The 16,233-nt window shown below is 41.7% G+C and overlaps 1 protein-coding gene across 1 annotated transcript in view; it reads right to left on the bottom strand.

Moving 5' to 3' along the window:
• DTNA (dystrobrevin alpha) overlaps positions 1-16,233 on the bottom strand; it is a 130,014-nt gene that overhangs the window by 3,346 nt on the left and 110,435 nt on the right. Inside the window, exons 18-21 of the mRNA XM_089895064.1 lie at positions 12,291-12,450; positions 9,712-9,801; positions 8,286-8,454; positions 5,624-5,756 (exon numbers count right to left, since the gene is read on the bottom strand). Of these exons, the coding sequence (XP_089751190.1) occupies positions 5,624-5,756; positions 8,286-8,454; positions 9,712-9,801; positions 12,291-12,450 (552 nt within the window). The remainder of the gene's footprint in view (positions 1-5,623; positions 5,757-8,285; positions 8,455-9,711; positions 9,802-12,290; positions 12,451-16,233) is intronic.

The raw sequence follows: 16,233 nt of genomic DNA, 5'->3' as shown, positions 1-16,233 counted from the left end.
GCTTTAGGGCTCTGAGTCTGTACCCTCAGGAACCAAATCCTTCGGGCTTAGTGAGTGATTGCAAGTGGTTGTTTTTCTCCAACTGCTGTGGAAAAAAAAAATGTGCAGTGTATATAATCAATTGTTTTGCTAAAATCTCAGAGAATTCAGAAATCAAACTCCTAGCTATAAACAGTATTAATATTGTCGTTGTAAACGGACCAGGTTCAATATCATGTGCAAAGGTTTAAGACGCTTGTTAATACTGCCGTTGTGAGTAACAGCAGCACGGGATTTCAGCCTGTGTTTTTATTTTGAGGGATGAGACATGTTACAGAAGATGTAGCTGATAAGTTAGCTTTGAACAGAAGTCTTTTTTTTTTTCCTTCTCAAAACACACATCTATGAACTACAAATCTGAGAACAAAAAGTTAGCTGCGCTACAGCCGGCAGAACACGTCTTTAGGGGCAGGGGTCTGTTGGGAGCTGCTGCGTGTGGTGGGTCCTCTCTTCTGTGAGGTGAGGCTGCTGCCAGGCTGCCGTCTTCTCCTCTGTAGGGGTGGGTGCAGCTCTGTCCTTCATCACCAGTTCTCATGTTACTTTCATCTGTCTGACTATAGCTTGCCTGGGAATAAGCAATGTGTAATTTTTTTTAAAGATGGTAACTGCTCTCTAAATTAGGGTTATGAAGCTTAGAATCACCCCTTCCCCCTCAACACACACACACACACACACACACACACACACACACACACCCTCTACTTTCTTCCTCTGACAGTCAGGAATGAACGTCCTGGGACACTGTGGGCTACTGCACCTTCTGAAAGAAGAGAGGACAAGAATCCTCCATGCTGAGTCTCTTGCCTAGTGGGTACCTGAGGCATCTGGAGGGTTAAAGCCACATAAACAGAAATATTGGTGATGTCCTTTGGACAAGAAGATGAGAGCACTGACTCACCATCAGAATGGCATGCTAATTAAAAAAAAAATCCACTTTGTTCTTCCAACCCTCCAATTTCTCAAGTTAGGATGTGGCTGGTCAAGGCACGTGGAGTACCGTGTGGCCAGAAGGATGGAAAAGGGACCAACCCAAGATCCCAATGGGCCAGAATGGGATTTTGGTGGACTCTAATTCGAGTGCTAACCTTTCTGTGTACTGTTTCTTCTAATGTGGCTAGTTGAAAAGCAATAAGTCAGGTTTCACTCTGTTCACTCTTGTTAGTGTGCTGGTAAGTGCCTGTTTATCTTCAGAGAGGCCTAAGGCTCTTCTTGAACAGAGGACGGGTCTTCCATGTCTCTGGTGTTTCACCTTTTGCCCTTTAGTCATGTAGGGCTCTGCTTGGTGGATGCCTAATTGACTCTGAGCTGCTGAAATCAGCTCTAGGACCCTTGCAGAAGAGATGCATATACTTTGGGATAATTTCTGGTCTTGTAGTGTAGCCAGAAAGCCCAAACAAATAGATTTCAACAGATGAACTGTTCTACAATTTCAGCTGTATTTCTTGGCTACATCAAGAAAAACTACAGTAGGGTAGAACTAGGTGCAAAGATGAAAAGCTACTAGTTCCTACAGTGTTCTACCCGGTCTTAAATGAATTTTGTCGGATTTGCTGATTTAGTGACAGGCTGGTTTATATTTAGAGTTCTGTGGGATGCCAGCTAGGTAGGTAAGGATGCAGTAAGCAGCAAAGGCCACAACTGTTTTAACTTTTCACTGCCAAATTGGCAACAGAAGATTTAAAAAGGGCCTAAGAGCTTTCAGAGTACTGAAATCTCTGGCGTTTATGGACAAGAACCAAATACCATTTTTTATCTGGGTTTATGTCAAGGGCATTTCATTAGGCTTTTAGGAAAGTATATTTTTCTAAGCACTACCTACTGATGTTTAAATAATGTGCAGAACAAAAATGATCAAATTGCTGGAGCTCAGAGAAAGAAAATGCTATGAAAGGAAAAGGCTTGCTCCTTTGGGACTAGATTTGTTATAACTGGACTGAATATTTTCAGAAACAGCTCCTGGGAATTTTTCACTGCAGTTATCATGAATCAGGAGAACATGTGGTGTAGCATTCTCAAATCCAAGGGAGGCAGACTAAAACGCACTCAATAAGATCCTCCCTTTTACACCAAGAGGGCCTCACAGCTCAAAAAATGTATTTCATAATAACAATTACACTTTAATTTTTACTTGCTTAATCTTAACCTGAGGACCAAGACAGGAGGTCAGTAGTGCTTGAACTAGAATGTATTCTTTACTAATTGATATGTCATTTAGGAGATATATATCGCTTTTTCAATTTAGCAGCCAGAGTTGAGTTTCCTATCAACTGCACTATTCCATGGGTGGGAAAAGACTGTAGAACTAAAGTGGATACAAGTCCTTGGGACCGTGCATCCAGATGACCGTAAGAGGTGTATTAGCTTTGAAGTGTAATGTGGGACATCTAAATGGCCATTGGCTGGAGCCAGAGAAGCCATCAAGTCTCATGGGACAGTGTAGCTGAAGGCATATCAAGTCATTGTACGAAGCTGAGTCCCAGCCGTATTTCCACAATCAGAGCGAGCAAGCTAGTTCTGAGTCCCGGGGGCTCTCATACACTCACATAATAATTATAGTCACTCCCAGGGACTGAACTGCTTGTAAAGCACTGAGCATAGTGCTAGGCATGTATGTGTGTGCTCAGAATAAAATAATAGTGCGTCTGCCACTATGTTAAGCTCTTTAAAAGCTATATCTCAGTGAGTACAACTCCTCCATGAGGTAGGTATTGTGATATATGTTGTACAGAGGGAACAGAGGCTCAGAGAAGTCTAGTAGTTTGTCAAAGATTATGCCGCTAAGATTTGATGGAACTCATATTTGAAATCAGTATATTCGAGTCCAGGGCCTAAGCTTCAGACTACTATAGTGAAGTGATCCTGCCAATCAAGGGCTATTCTCTTTACATTAAAAAAATTACTGAGGATTTCCCATGTATTTAGGTAGATCCTTAAAGCTGGGGGACCACATGCCACAGAAATGATATCTGAAATTAAATTATATCTTGCTGAATTCCACAATGGATTTGAATCCGCTGTTCTAAAACCATAAGGCTGCAGAAGGTTTCCTCTCTGTTTTTGCTTCTTTTGTTTTCTTTAATAACACATGCTTTTGCTTTCACTCATTAAGGTACACACTTTGATCTTTTGGGCCCTGAATACAGCAGGACTAAGGAGCTGACTCATCTCTGCAAGTGCTGAGCAAGCCTGGACTTTTCTCTCTCAAATGCTAGAGAGGCTGAAAACTTGAATGTGGTTATGGATCAGTGTTATGGCTTCACAGCTAAGAATTTCTGGGGCATCTTTGGTATTATTGAAATTTCTGTGCCAACTTTCCTAATTAATAGAGTAAAAAGTCAACTCCCAAGGCTGCCTGCCAAATCTCCACTGGATTATAATGAAATGCTTCATAGATTGGGAAGGAGGGTATTTTATCATAGAGAAAACCTACGAGAGAGTGATTGTGACTATAGGTTACAAGTTATCAGAATCCAGTGTACAGTGGCCACGTTTCCTCCTAAATAAGAGGATACTTACTTGAGAGGAGAGTGATAAAAGGATATTGCATTCAACCTTGCAAGCTGACCTGTGGGTGACAAAGGACACAAACAAGAAAGGTGACATGTCATGTCTGTGATGTAGTCAAGCTGGTGAATTATTTGGTTGGAAGCCATGCAGAAAGAGAGAGAGAGAGAGAGAGAGAGAGAGAGAAATAGAGAGATAGAGTCCAAGGAATGAAAGTAACTTTCTGGCCCATCCAACAACCATATGCTCATAGAGCAGTCAAGGAAAACCACTTCGACCTTCTCCAGGGCATATATCTTGAGTGGGGACACACAGGCCTGTTATCTCTCAGCCCTTTTCTTTGTCTTTCCCTTGAAGTCACTGGGTGTGGAAAGAAAAGGAGAGAGAGAAGGAGCTTAACATCTACCAGAGATGGCATGAACTCCAATCGGAGCTGATGCTATTAATAGAATTTCCCTTCATTTTGGTCATATCAGGTTAAATTCCTAAGTCATTAAAATAAATAAAAATCTAATATCTTATATGAAATGACTCGCTTTCTTTAAAAAAAAAATCTAGAATTTCATTTACTGTGGTCACCAAAATCCAGAAACTGATACGGGCACAAATAGGGAGATCTAATAGGCACCTCTGACGGCATGAACCAGAATATTGATTATTTCACCACCTCTCTCTCTCCCGCTATGCAGCAGAGCCAATTGAGATACGAGTAGGAATGCCATCCCTCAGAGCTCCCACGGACACCCTGGAGCTTCATCCAGACTAACTTCCTTCCGCAGATAGGCCATAGAAGTCGCAAAGAAAGAGCGTCCTCCATGGTCTGCACTCAAGGCAAGTTTGTTTCTGTAGCAGTAAAGTACGGCTTTACGTATCTGGTCACTGTTTGTTTTGTTTATCTGGGCCTACATTGTAGTTGCTTCTGAAATGTGGCTGTTAAAGTGAAAAGGCTAATGGAACATTCCAGAGAGGCAAAGCTTCTGTGTTATACTGTCAAGATGGGGTTGGTGGGCTTCCCTCTTGCTCTATTCTTCTTGGGAAGATATTTCCAAACAATCTATAAACATATGAGAAGGAGAGGATAATTTATTCTCTCTGCTTCTCTTTCCTTCACTAATAGAGAAAGAGGGGGCTACTGCCAACCTAAGACTGTGGAAAAAAGCTTGTCTGGCCATCGGACAGAAAGCCTGACATGATAAAATAACCCCCGGGGTCTGGGAGGCAGCAGGTCTCAAGGAGCCAAATACCCCTGAACTCCCAGAACCCCAACAAGACACAGGGAAGGGAAACATACAAGAAAAACAAACATGGCAGTAGAACAATCTCCATGGGGAAAATGCATCCCCTTAAGGATGAGTGGCTAATTACACTTATTCCCAATTGCATGTGTTATGTCCAGTGACTTCTCAGATGGATTAATATGCTCCAGTACATATGACAATCTGCCCAACCATACGCTGCTGAATGTGGGCCTACAGTTCCCCCAACATTTCTTGGTGAGGTTTGTCACTCTTTCACTTCTTGACATTTGATATAAGGCAGGCAGTGAGGGAAGCTGAGGACAAATGATTCAAGGGAGGAGGTATATTTATGCTTAGTCAATTTCCTTGAGCCTTGTTCCCTGACAGTCATCCTACAGTATCCATGGAGGATTAGTTCCAGGACATCCCCACACAGCAGATACCAACATCCACAGATGCTCAAGTCCCTTATAGTTGAACCTCAGTATCCACAGATTCTGAATCTGTGGATATGGAGGGCCGAACTGTATCTTTTCTTAAAAAGTATTTTCCTAATGATTTTGGAGGATCATGGACTGTTAGTCACCATGTTTCCACTAATGTGGAAGGCCTCTTTTACTTTCCAACTCAGAATTCATAGGAATTCATGGTGAGTGACAGCTATAAGAAGTATTTAACATTTTTCCTGTCTAGAATTCATGGACTAAGGAGTTCAGTCAGAATATTCCAGAAAGGGAGTGTGGAAGGAAGGAGAAGGCACCGAATTTTGGAGTAATGTAAAAGACCCAGCTACTGAGGGACTGGGGCAGGAGTGGTAAAGGATGTGGGCCAGCTCTTGGTACCTGGTAGGCTTCGTCCTGTAGCTTCTGTTTCAGGTATTCCTCCATCTTCAGCTCATTCTCCAGCTGCCGGACAGAGTCATCTTCATAGTTCTCATCCTCTGGCCGCACATATGGGTCCCCATCTTCTGTAACCCTGGGAATCAACCACAGTGGGAGTTTCGGAGCAAATCTTAAAGGAAAGTATGAGTGGAATTCCTGTGTTAGCTGTAGTTCTGGGCGCACATTTATTTAGTCCTTCAATTCACTTCTTTGCTTCAATTCACTTCAATTCTGTCTCTTCTTTGACATAATGAAAAAACTTTAAAAAAGCTTTGGAAGTTTGGAGAAATATATGATCAAGGTGTTCTCACAGACAATTTTTCTATGGCAATCTGGTGTCCTCTATGTTTTCCTAGGGTTAACAGGAATGAGCTGACCTTTAAATGTCTGTCGTTCTTAAAAAGGGTAGGCTTATCCTTTGAGAGGACATAGTTTTTCCAGTTTGGGGGCTTAAAAAAAATGGAATCCAAGAACACTTTCCATAAGGGAAGTAAGCCCTCTAGTGAAATAATGATTAGGACATTTGTTCATAATTTAACGCTCTTTGTCTTATGCATGTATAGAGGAATCGTGCACGCATCTGCTTTATTCCTGTGGTAGAGTCAAGTCTCTCTCACCGATCAGCTAATCGATGTCAGGAAGACTAATACTCTAACCCATAGCTCTTGATCTTCAAAATTTATACTAGCTCTGAACTTAAGAAATCCGGGCTTCCCTGGTGGCGCAGTGGTTGAGAGTCCGCCTGCCGATGAAGGGGACACAGGTTCGTGCCCCAGTCCGGGAAGATCCCACATGCCGCAGAGCGGCTGGGCCCGTGAGCCATGGCCGCTGAGCCTGCGCATCCGGAGCCTGTGCTCCGCAATGGGAGAGACCACAACAGTGAGAGGCCCGCGTACCGCAAAAAAAAAAACAAAACAAAAAAAAGAAATCCATTTAAATTGTCCAATTCCACTATGAAATAAATAGATAAGAATGATCTCATTCACTAAATGTGTGACTCTCTCCATCTATTCATCCCAGTATATATAAAGCTCTTCCTGGGACTGAACATAAATTCACAACCTAAATCATATGACTAAAATATTCTCACGCTAAAACACAGTGCATGTTTAGATAGTGCAGATATTAAAATATCCCCTAAAATGAAAAGAGTGGTCAAGTAGAAGTTTCTGGGTTGGAACTTAAAGGCCAATGTTCATGTTTATTTATATTTGTACGACATGTCCTCGTTATTTTTAGAGGTTTGGGGTCAGCCTAGATAGGTCTACGAGGCCTCTATGAACTTTCCCTTCCCAAGCCCCACAGCCGTGTTTGTAGCTGGTCCTGCCACCAGTGTACCAGGGACAGCAGAGGGGTGGCCTTAGTTACAGTTTTGGACCTTAGGATTGGATCCAGAAACTTTTAGGTAACCACCATGTAAATGCTTAATTATAAAAAAAATCAAATGGATTTGTATTTATCAGACTAAACTGATAATTAATTCACCAGTTTGAATAACAAACAAATCAAAATTCTAAATTATAGAGGAAAGTTCAAGAAAGCAAACTGAAATTAAAAGCAGCAGCTTCCTGCTACGTAAAATTGTAACTGTTTTGTTTTGATCTTACGCTCTGCCTTTTCACAGCTGGCTTTCAAGCCATGTCTATTTATAATTCCCCATTATTACTGGCCTTTTACTCACTGCTTGGATGGACAGCCAAAACACCAGAAAGGCCTCTGGTTAGTTTCTTCTCTGGGTCTTTAAAACAGACAGTTTATTTTTGTAGACGCATCTACAGTTCTTCTCACATTAAGCACCATCACCCTTCTGTAGTTTTTTTTTTGAACTGTTCATCAATTCTCTTTTCCAGAATTTGGGTGAGGCCCTGCCCACATTTCTCAGAACTCCGCTTACTTCACTTCCTACATTTTACCCTTTTCCCTCCCAAGCTGGGCTCTGCAGGTCTGTCCTAGCTTTTTGCCTTTGTTTCTCAGCTTTGGTTTTCCCTGCCTGACTGCTTTGAGCTGATCCAACGTCACAGAAGTTCTAGTGGCTACGTGAGTGATTCTGCTGGCTCCTGTCAAGCTACAGAAGCCTAATTGGGTGAAAAATCTTTGCAAAATGTCGTTTGAAGGTCAGGTTTATACATATTCAATAATTCAAGCGAATTGGACTTCTTTATAATGAGACTTTATACATTTAGTTATTTCAATCGCAAGGGCGAATACGATGCTGTTTACACCCACTTTGAACAGAGACCTCTCTAGTATCACCAGGTCCCTTAAGAGCAAATCTAGTAAATTCAAAAGATAGGATGATTTATCTCCTGAACTAGTCTATGAGTCCTGGGAGGGTGGGAGAGATTTTTGACACTATTTTGTATCCAATTAGCGCAGTGCCTCGGGCAAGCCGGGCTCTCAATAAGTACTGGTTGGATTTTGTTACTGATACTCTGGAAATTGTTAGGGGGAAAAGTCACAATGACAAATTGAAATGTAGCACCCTTCTACCTCTTCTGGCAGAAAAGGAAACTGAACCATTCCTTTCCAAAATAAAGAAGTAAGCCACCATGTTTTTATTTTCCTGTGCTCCCTGCAGAGTGTTCTGTTACTGAGAAAATACCCCCAAGCAGAAGATACTTACACGTCGCCACGCATGGCACTTGGGGTAGCTCCACTGTGAAGGTACCCGGGTTTTCGGGCATGGATTTGAGCTAGAAAAGCCTTTTCAGAGGTTGGTGATGGGACCAGATCTTCAAAATGAGTCCGTGCAAGTTCAGAATCCACGTTACTCTCAGTTTCACTCCCCGCCTCTATTAGGTACAATTGAAGAAGTGAAGAATGACCCAGATTTTGTTATGATCGATCGGCAAATAAAGGGCTATAGGCTTAACACTAACCAACCTATGCTGATTAAAACGCTGACCAGGTATTGTACGTAAGTCAAGTATGTGTTCATTTTTTCTCAAAATGAGAATTGATACGGACGTGAATTACCACAAAATCAGTTAGTATACAGTATTGTCTTTTTATCTCAATAATATTATAAGGAATCTTTGTCTTAATAACTGACTTAATTCTTGAAGCCATCTGTTTTTTTCCGCTATAAAAGTCTTTATTAAAACTGTTGTTACTTTTGCTTAATATTACTTTAATTTAGGAAACACCGACCTAAAACATTACATTCACTTGATATTTCAAAAAATTGTAAGAGTATAAAGTAATAGTCCTTGAAACGCCTACAATGAGAATAACATTTTTAGTCATCATTTGCTAGGGCAGTGAGTACGTGCCATTAATCATGATGTATCAACTACTGTCATTTTTATCCTATTTGGTAATCTTAACCTAAGATAATAGCAACACTTTTCATTACTTTATTCTAATTATAGAGGTTTTAAGAAATTTAAATCCAGATTTTTTTTTAACATTAAAGTTTTCTTTCTTATAGTTGTTGTAATCTCAACTATATGACCACAGTCCTTTCAAACAGATATCTTGCTAGGAGGGCTTTAAGGAATAGACGAGACGTATTAGTAACTGATAAGATATTTATTTGCATATTCACGCTGTTAAAAAGTTTTTAAAACTCTGTGTAGTAGTATTAGGATGAAGAGTGCTGCAATTTTATGCTATTTATTTTCTTCGCAGATCTTTCTTTACTGATATTGCAAAGGTAAATTTCAGTTTCGCCTCTTTCAAATAGCCATGCATTCCAAATGAACAAGTCTAAATTAGTAAATAAGACATGTGACCCTATAAAATAACTTTAGCATCATGTCACTTTGGGTCATGATATATTTAACAGTGGCTAACTTGGGATTCTGTATTTACAAGTCAATTTGAATATTTATTCTTTTTCTGCATTTTTCAAACTTTGTGCATTGAGCATGTATTCATGATCTTCTCATTAGCAAAGTATAAACGGTACTAAAAAATTCTAATATCCCAACAAAATATCACACAGACCTTTAAAAAATCTTTTTATACTTGACAATAAGCAGCTCTCTAACAGAAGTTATGGGTCCTTCTGCAATGAGAAGACAAATGAGACGGGACCAGGGACTCACCGGAATTCAACTCTTTCACGAGAGAGGACATGGTGTTAGTGATCGAATCCGCTGCTACTAGTAAGTCATTCCGTAAATTTCTTCTTGAACCTTAAGAAAGAATGATAATGAAAAAAAATCAAAGCTCTCCTTTTCCTCAAGTTTTTATGCTGTTTATCATTTCCATTGATATCCTAAAGCAAGAAAACGTCCAAGACTTCTCCTTTTCAGAAGCGCTTTGGTTCATTTCCCGAAAAAAATACATTGTGCTCAGGCCAGTGGCCTTTGATATAAGAAGACGTGGCAACTGATGGGGATTCATATACTTTATTGTCCAAATTGGGACAATTTTACAAGTGAAAGGGAAGGTATTAATAACAAGACTGGGTGACCTGGCACAAACTGGGATGATCCCAGGTAAGCCAGCACGTGTGGCCATCCTTCTTCAGAATCACCTCACAGATGAAAAGTCTGGTTTTGCCACGAGAGCTGTGCCTTCCCAGCAGCTGCTACTGTCTCAGCCCTTACCTGGCGGCTGAGCACATCAGATTCTGATCTCCATCACCACAGCCTCTGTCTCCCACCAGGGCTCCCCGAGCTCCCCCTATCATTTCAGGTACCCCTTGGGAATGGGAACCCTGTGCACTGTATGTCCCCAGAGTTTGGAAAAGGGGTGAGGGTTCTTGCTCCTGCTGCCAAGACGTGGGCAGAAGATGTATGCCTGGTACCCTGAACTGGAACTTAGACCATGTTTCTCTATGGTAGAGGAAGATTATTATGAGGTTTCCATCCCACTAAGGGTTAAAAGGGTATTTGTGGGCTGGACTGGGAGTGGGGCAAGGTGGATGTAGAACAGAGGGCCAAATTCATAATATCTTTGGAAAAAAGACTCAAGATTCCAAATACCTGACTTACAGATGAATTTATGCAGGATGAGCTGGGGCTGCTTAGATAGGTCACATTTCATTGTGATTTCTTAGTAAGTAAAACTAAATAAGTAAAATAATAAACACGTAAATTTAAGAAATCAAAGTAGTTAGATAAAACAATAATTATCACAGGAAATTCAAACTGATTTAATATGCTGTAAATTTCTTTAAGATTTAGGGAAAGGACAGTTTTCCCTCTAAAAATTAAATAAAGGAAATTATTTTGCATAACTTAAATTATATTTGTACAACTTTAATCATTTTCTTTTTCAGGAGAAAACGCCCTGTAATGGATCTTCCTTTTTCCCTCGAACAGAAAATACATCATGCTCTCCCTTCAAAATGTAAGCTTTTATCCCCTATAAACAGTGGATGAGAGCATCTTTTTCCTCAGTCTCCCTGGATATTACTGATGTTAAACAATTGTTTTTGAATCTGCTAGGCAAAAGGTGATTTTGATTAAAATTTGTATTTCTACAACTATTTGTGACATTGAACATCTTTATTGGCTATTTGTTCTTCTGTCGGTTCCTATCCTTCACCTATTTTTGTTTTGGGAGTGTCTTTTTCTGACTGAGCTGTGTGTGCTTTAATGTATAACTGAAATTATGAAATTTGATTGCTACATATGCTGGAAATGTTTCCTCAAGTCTATTCTTTTGTCTTTTAACTGTTTATGTTTCTTTTTGTCTTAAAACTAGTAGTCGAATATGTCGCTCTTTTCCTTAGATCTACACGTGAGGACCTGGGAGGATGTCCACCATATACCACTAATTCAAGGGAGATGCAAATTGCAGACCAAAATGCAATGCATGATCGAATTTGTGTGAAAAAAGAAGAGTATATGTCCATAAAAGCAAACTTAAACATAGATATTTATATATAAATGAAACGTTGAGAAGGGCCAAGCTGTTAATAGTGTTTACTTCTAGGAATGAGATTTGGCAGGCTGAGGGTCGGCAGGAGGATTTCTTTTTTTCTAATTTTCTACAAATTTAAAAAGTGATGACAAAAAAAAGTTTTATAAAGTGTTAAAATATTTCCAAATGAATAAGATCACTTGCTTTGGGACCCCACTCCCACCCCGACACTCCGCAGTACATAAGCAGAAGAGGCAGGGGTGGGAGAATGCTGTTTGTTGCTGTTTGTCATCTCACATCCCTCTTTGCCCTCTTCTATTGACTATGGAGAGCTAGCCTCGCAGCCCCATACACAGAGGCAATGATTCAACTCTTTAAGCCATCTGGAAAATGACTAAGCATCCTTCTTGATCGCCTCAGTGCTAAAGAGCTGGGATTGTTTACTCTCAATCTTGAGTTTGCTTTCATGTAAAGAGACGAAAGGAGGAAATATCTTTCGGAATTTTAAAATGGATTACATTTATAAGATTTCCTGGAATATTGCTGAAAGGATTTCCCTTCCCTTAATGAGCAAAGGCTCATAAAAAAAACGGGGCAGGGCAAGAGAAGCCAAAAGAAGATAAGATGGTGAAGGGAAGAACAGATTAGCGTAGGGAGTTTCTAAAAAGTCTTGCAGGCCCGGCTTTGACAAGAACTGTGGAATACACTAGAGCATCCACGGTGAGGCTCTGGTAACTCTAGATCATGCAATCCTTGGCGACTTATTTGCAACAGAAAAGCAGAACACACACACACAAATAAAGCCACTTACTTTGTGCAAACGCCTCCTGTACGTCTCCCCCTACCCCTGTGAGAGAGTCCTGAGGCGTGTGGGTTGGGGTGGAGCAGGCGGAAGCTGACCGGACGGGCATGGGGATGGGCCTGCTGATGGTGTGGCTGGGGGAGGAGCGGGGAGAGCCTGCCCCCTGGGTCTGGAGAGACAATGCAAGTCATTAATTGTTTTCGCAAGAAGATGCCAAATGCCCTTCCCAGTGTCTCAGTCAAATGTTAAAGACAGTGACAATGAAATTCCCAAGTAGGTGGAAATCCTAGGTAATTAAGATGGTAATGCTCAACCTGAGTTGCAGGTGCAGATAATTTAGGACCTTACTGTACATGATCTGAAGTTTTGGTTACAAACTGAAAGCTAAGAATATTAGTACTGCATTCCTTGTTCTGTAATATAGGAGATGTTTGCCCATGTAATGAAGCTACTGTTCAGCAGTGATAATTACAAGGTGTGTTTATGTTCTCCTTGAAGGAAGCTCTATATAGAATAAAAAGACATTAGGAGAAGGTTTTAAATATAAACTCGGAGACTGTTAGGGATGGATGTGGTTTACATTCTTCCTAAACTTTCAACCTGTCTTGTCCTGGCATCATCTGTAGAGGATAATTTATAGTTCCAATCATGTCATGCCATATTGCATATGTTAAGTCTCAAATAAAGAATCAAATGAAGTGTAAATTGTTTAATCCCTGTTTTACAGTAAAAGTTGTCTTTGTCGAATTGCTCTGTGATTCAGGGATTCAAATGGGGAAGAGAAAAAAGAAACACTGGTTTCTAATTTTTGGGTAATGTTTCCTGTAGGAATTGTCCTCTTTGCCTATGAAAAAGCAGTATTCTAGCAGCAAGAACAGTGGGATTTTAAAATGAGTAAAGAAAAAAGGAGAAAACAACTTCAAAGCCATTTATCTCCTCATTTCAGCCCTTGCCATGAAATAATTCTGAGGCTGTCAAACCTTGAATTTCGCAGTCTTGGTTCTACAATGAGGTCTCTTGGAAACATTTCCTGTTTTAATAATTAGTTTACAAAGGAAGTAAAGTCAGCACGAATAAGAAAATGTAAGAAGTGCATATACAACAGATTAGGTATTCACATAAATTCCACTCCAGTCCACTGGGTCTGGCCAGGGAGAGTGAGGACTCTTCCACAGCAAGGCCCAGAGATTCATCATCACCCCATTCAAACCCCAGACATGCACCACCAGAGCCGTGCTCTGGAACGTTCGATTTAGGTCTTTGCTGTGGGTTCAGCTACTTGCAGTTAAAACACACAACATCAATCTTGTAAAATGCCATGCTGTTAGCTTTCCAGGGCTCAGCATCACACATAAAAGTCAAATCTATAAATTGAGAAAAATCCCGAATTAAAAACGAAGCAAAACAGAAAATAACTCATGTGATGCTTGAGGCGCTGAGGATTCCACTCTCACTCATAACAGTACCTTGGAGTGGCCTGTCGGGCCCAAGGAAGAGAAGTTTGCCTGCTTGTGATGCTTTGCAGCCCCTTGCCCCAGCCTGCTCCAGGATGGGTCTGGTTTCCCCCAGCAAACTTGGGCAGCTCAATGTCATTACCACGAAACCTCTGCTTCTGAGGTACCTGGGCATTTCCTTGCTTCCCACACCAATAAGTGACCTCATGTTTGAGTCATGCTTTGCCATGTACACAAGGTTCTCACGTACATCCTCATGGGTTTCTCTCCATGACCCATTGAAGTAGGTCCCATTATGCTAAATGTGCGGTTATGGACCACAATGCTCAGAGAGGTGAAAAGAATTGCCCAGGAGATGGAGCTAGAGTGTCCGAGCTGGGGCCTGAGCCCAGGTGGTCTGCCTGCCCTGGAGTGGGGGGACCTGGATGGGCTATGGCTGGTGACGGATCCTTCAAAGGAGACAGGTGTTGGTTAGGTACCCTGAGATCAAGTCTGCCTGCCCTGGAGTGGGGGGACCTGGATGGGCTATGGCTGGTGACGGATCCTTCAAAGGAGACAGGTGTTGGTTAGGTACCCTGAGATCAAGTGCCTCTCCCTGGCAACCCGTCCTGCACATCCTTTTCAAGACAGGCTCCTCAGCAGAGCTCCTTGCCCTTTCTCATCTGATCTTTTTACCAAGGAACCAGGTGCAGCTGGGAGGAGGGACTGGTGATGATGGGAACTTGGACAGAGGGGTTGAAGGAAGAAGGCTCCTCTTGGCTACACAGGGTGGCTTACCTTCTCAACCCTGGAAGCCAGATCCTCTTCTGTGATAGGAGATTCACAATAATGATAAAACTCCATTTTTGTATGTAATTTACAGTCTCTAAAGCACATTTACATACCTAGTTTTGTTTTATTCTCCCACTAATCAGTGCTAGGAATGATAGTAGCTTATATCTGAATAGCAATTGGCAGACTAGAAAGCATTTGAATCCCATCTACTTCACTTAATCCTCTCAACAACCATACAGAGGTATTATTACTCTCATTTTTCAGGTTAGCAAGCTAGGATCAGAGGTGATAATTACCCAAGGTCTCTGAGCTAGTGAAGGACAGAGATAAAATGGATCCCCAGACTTTAGGCTACAAGGCCAGGGCTTCCCCAGGGCACCACAGCTGCTCCTCAGAATTGTGGGCACTGTGACCAACCATCACGTATTTCCATCTATGTTTCATAATATACCTTCACTAACAACCTGAAGACTCAGAAGGCGTAGGACACAGACTCACTAGGGAGTGGTGATGGAGCAGTGGCCTAGGGCTTTCTGCTGGGCCAGGCAGTACCTTCTAGTTACTGGGTCGGTGCCCAGGGTGGAGCAAGCAACCTTCAGGCTGGTTATCAGCCAGTACAGAAATACAGGTCCACAGTCTCTTATCTGCAAATGTGAAATCCAATGGGCAACACATGTTGTTTCATAATTAATGTGAGGCTACTTATGTGGTGTCTGCACTGGATTGCATTTCTAAAACCTCAAAGATTCTGAGTTCCGGAGCATCTCTGGACCCAGTGATTTCAGATATGGGGCTGTGGGCCTGCTTTTCAATATTTGACGGCTGTGCTGGGGCTGTAGTATACACCAGCCCTGCTCATACCTGTGCCACCAGGCTCTGCAGTATAGGGTGCTTGTGGGGTTCCCCCCTCCCCTTTGGGTACCGCACCGGCCCCACCTCTTCTTGCTTAACGCCTTGTCTCCAAAGGCAACTTCTCCTACACCTTTCTGCCTGTTTCCTGTCTTCAAAACTCCCATCAGTGGTCTTGTGTTAAGAGAAAAATAATGGACTGTGGTTACATGTTAAGGGAAAAACAATTGATGGAGTCTGAATTACACCAATGTGTGAATGGCTAATAGCCACCAACTACTAAATGAATCTCCAACTGGTGCAACTTCAAGCCGTCTGACTATATGAAGAATTTAGGCGGAAGATTCTACGCTGAAGTAAAGACTCACTGCATCTTTCCTACAATTTGTAACTCCCCAGTCATGACCAGTCTTTACGCAGACTCGGGGGTAGAACCCTGGCTCCCTGGGTGATCAGGGCCCCATCACCCTTTGTCAGGACACTGGCCAGTTTGATGCATAGTAGACATTGCTGGGAACACCATCTCTGTTCTTCCTTTCTGCTGTTCTTGCAGGACCACTAGGGAATGGCAGTTGCCTCTTGGCTTTGGGGTAGATTAGTGAAGATGTCACAGAGTTTCATTTTCACAGGTGTGGGCCCTATAGAATGGTGGCCCCTGGTCTGGTCATGAAGCATGGTTGTCGGCTAACAACTTTAGAAGAGTTAGAATGAATAATCTCTGTGAACATCCTTTCCTGGAAATTATCCGGTGATTAATGGAGCAAAGACTTAAGGGACAATGGTCCATGCAGATCAATATATAGATCTCAAATTCCCGAGAAGAGGGGTGATTTATGGAAGAAGGAAAACATACATCATACTTGGCAAATTTAAAA

This window comes from Delphinapterus leucas, chromosome 14 (genome assembly GCF_059928025.1).
Source record: "Delphinapterus leucas isolate spDelLeu-1000000601 "Yukka" chromosome 14, BTC_Dleu_Yukka2, whole genome shotgun sequence".
Taxonomy (NCBI): domain Eukaryota; kingdom Metazoa; phylum Chordata; class Mammalia; order Artiodactyla; family Monodontidae; genus Delphinapterus; species Delphinapterus leucas.
Note: the sequence above shows the minus strand (reverse complement) of the source record. Positions and strands in the feature narration are given on the sequence as shown.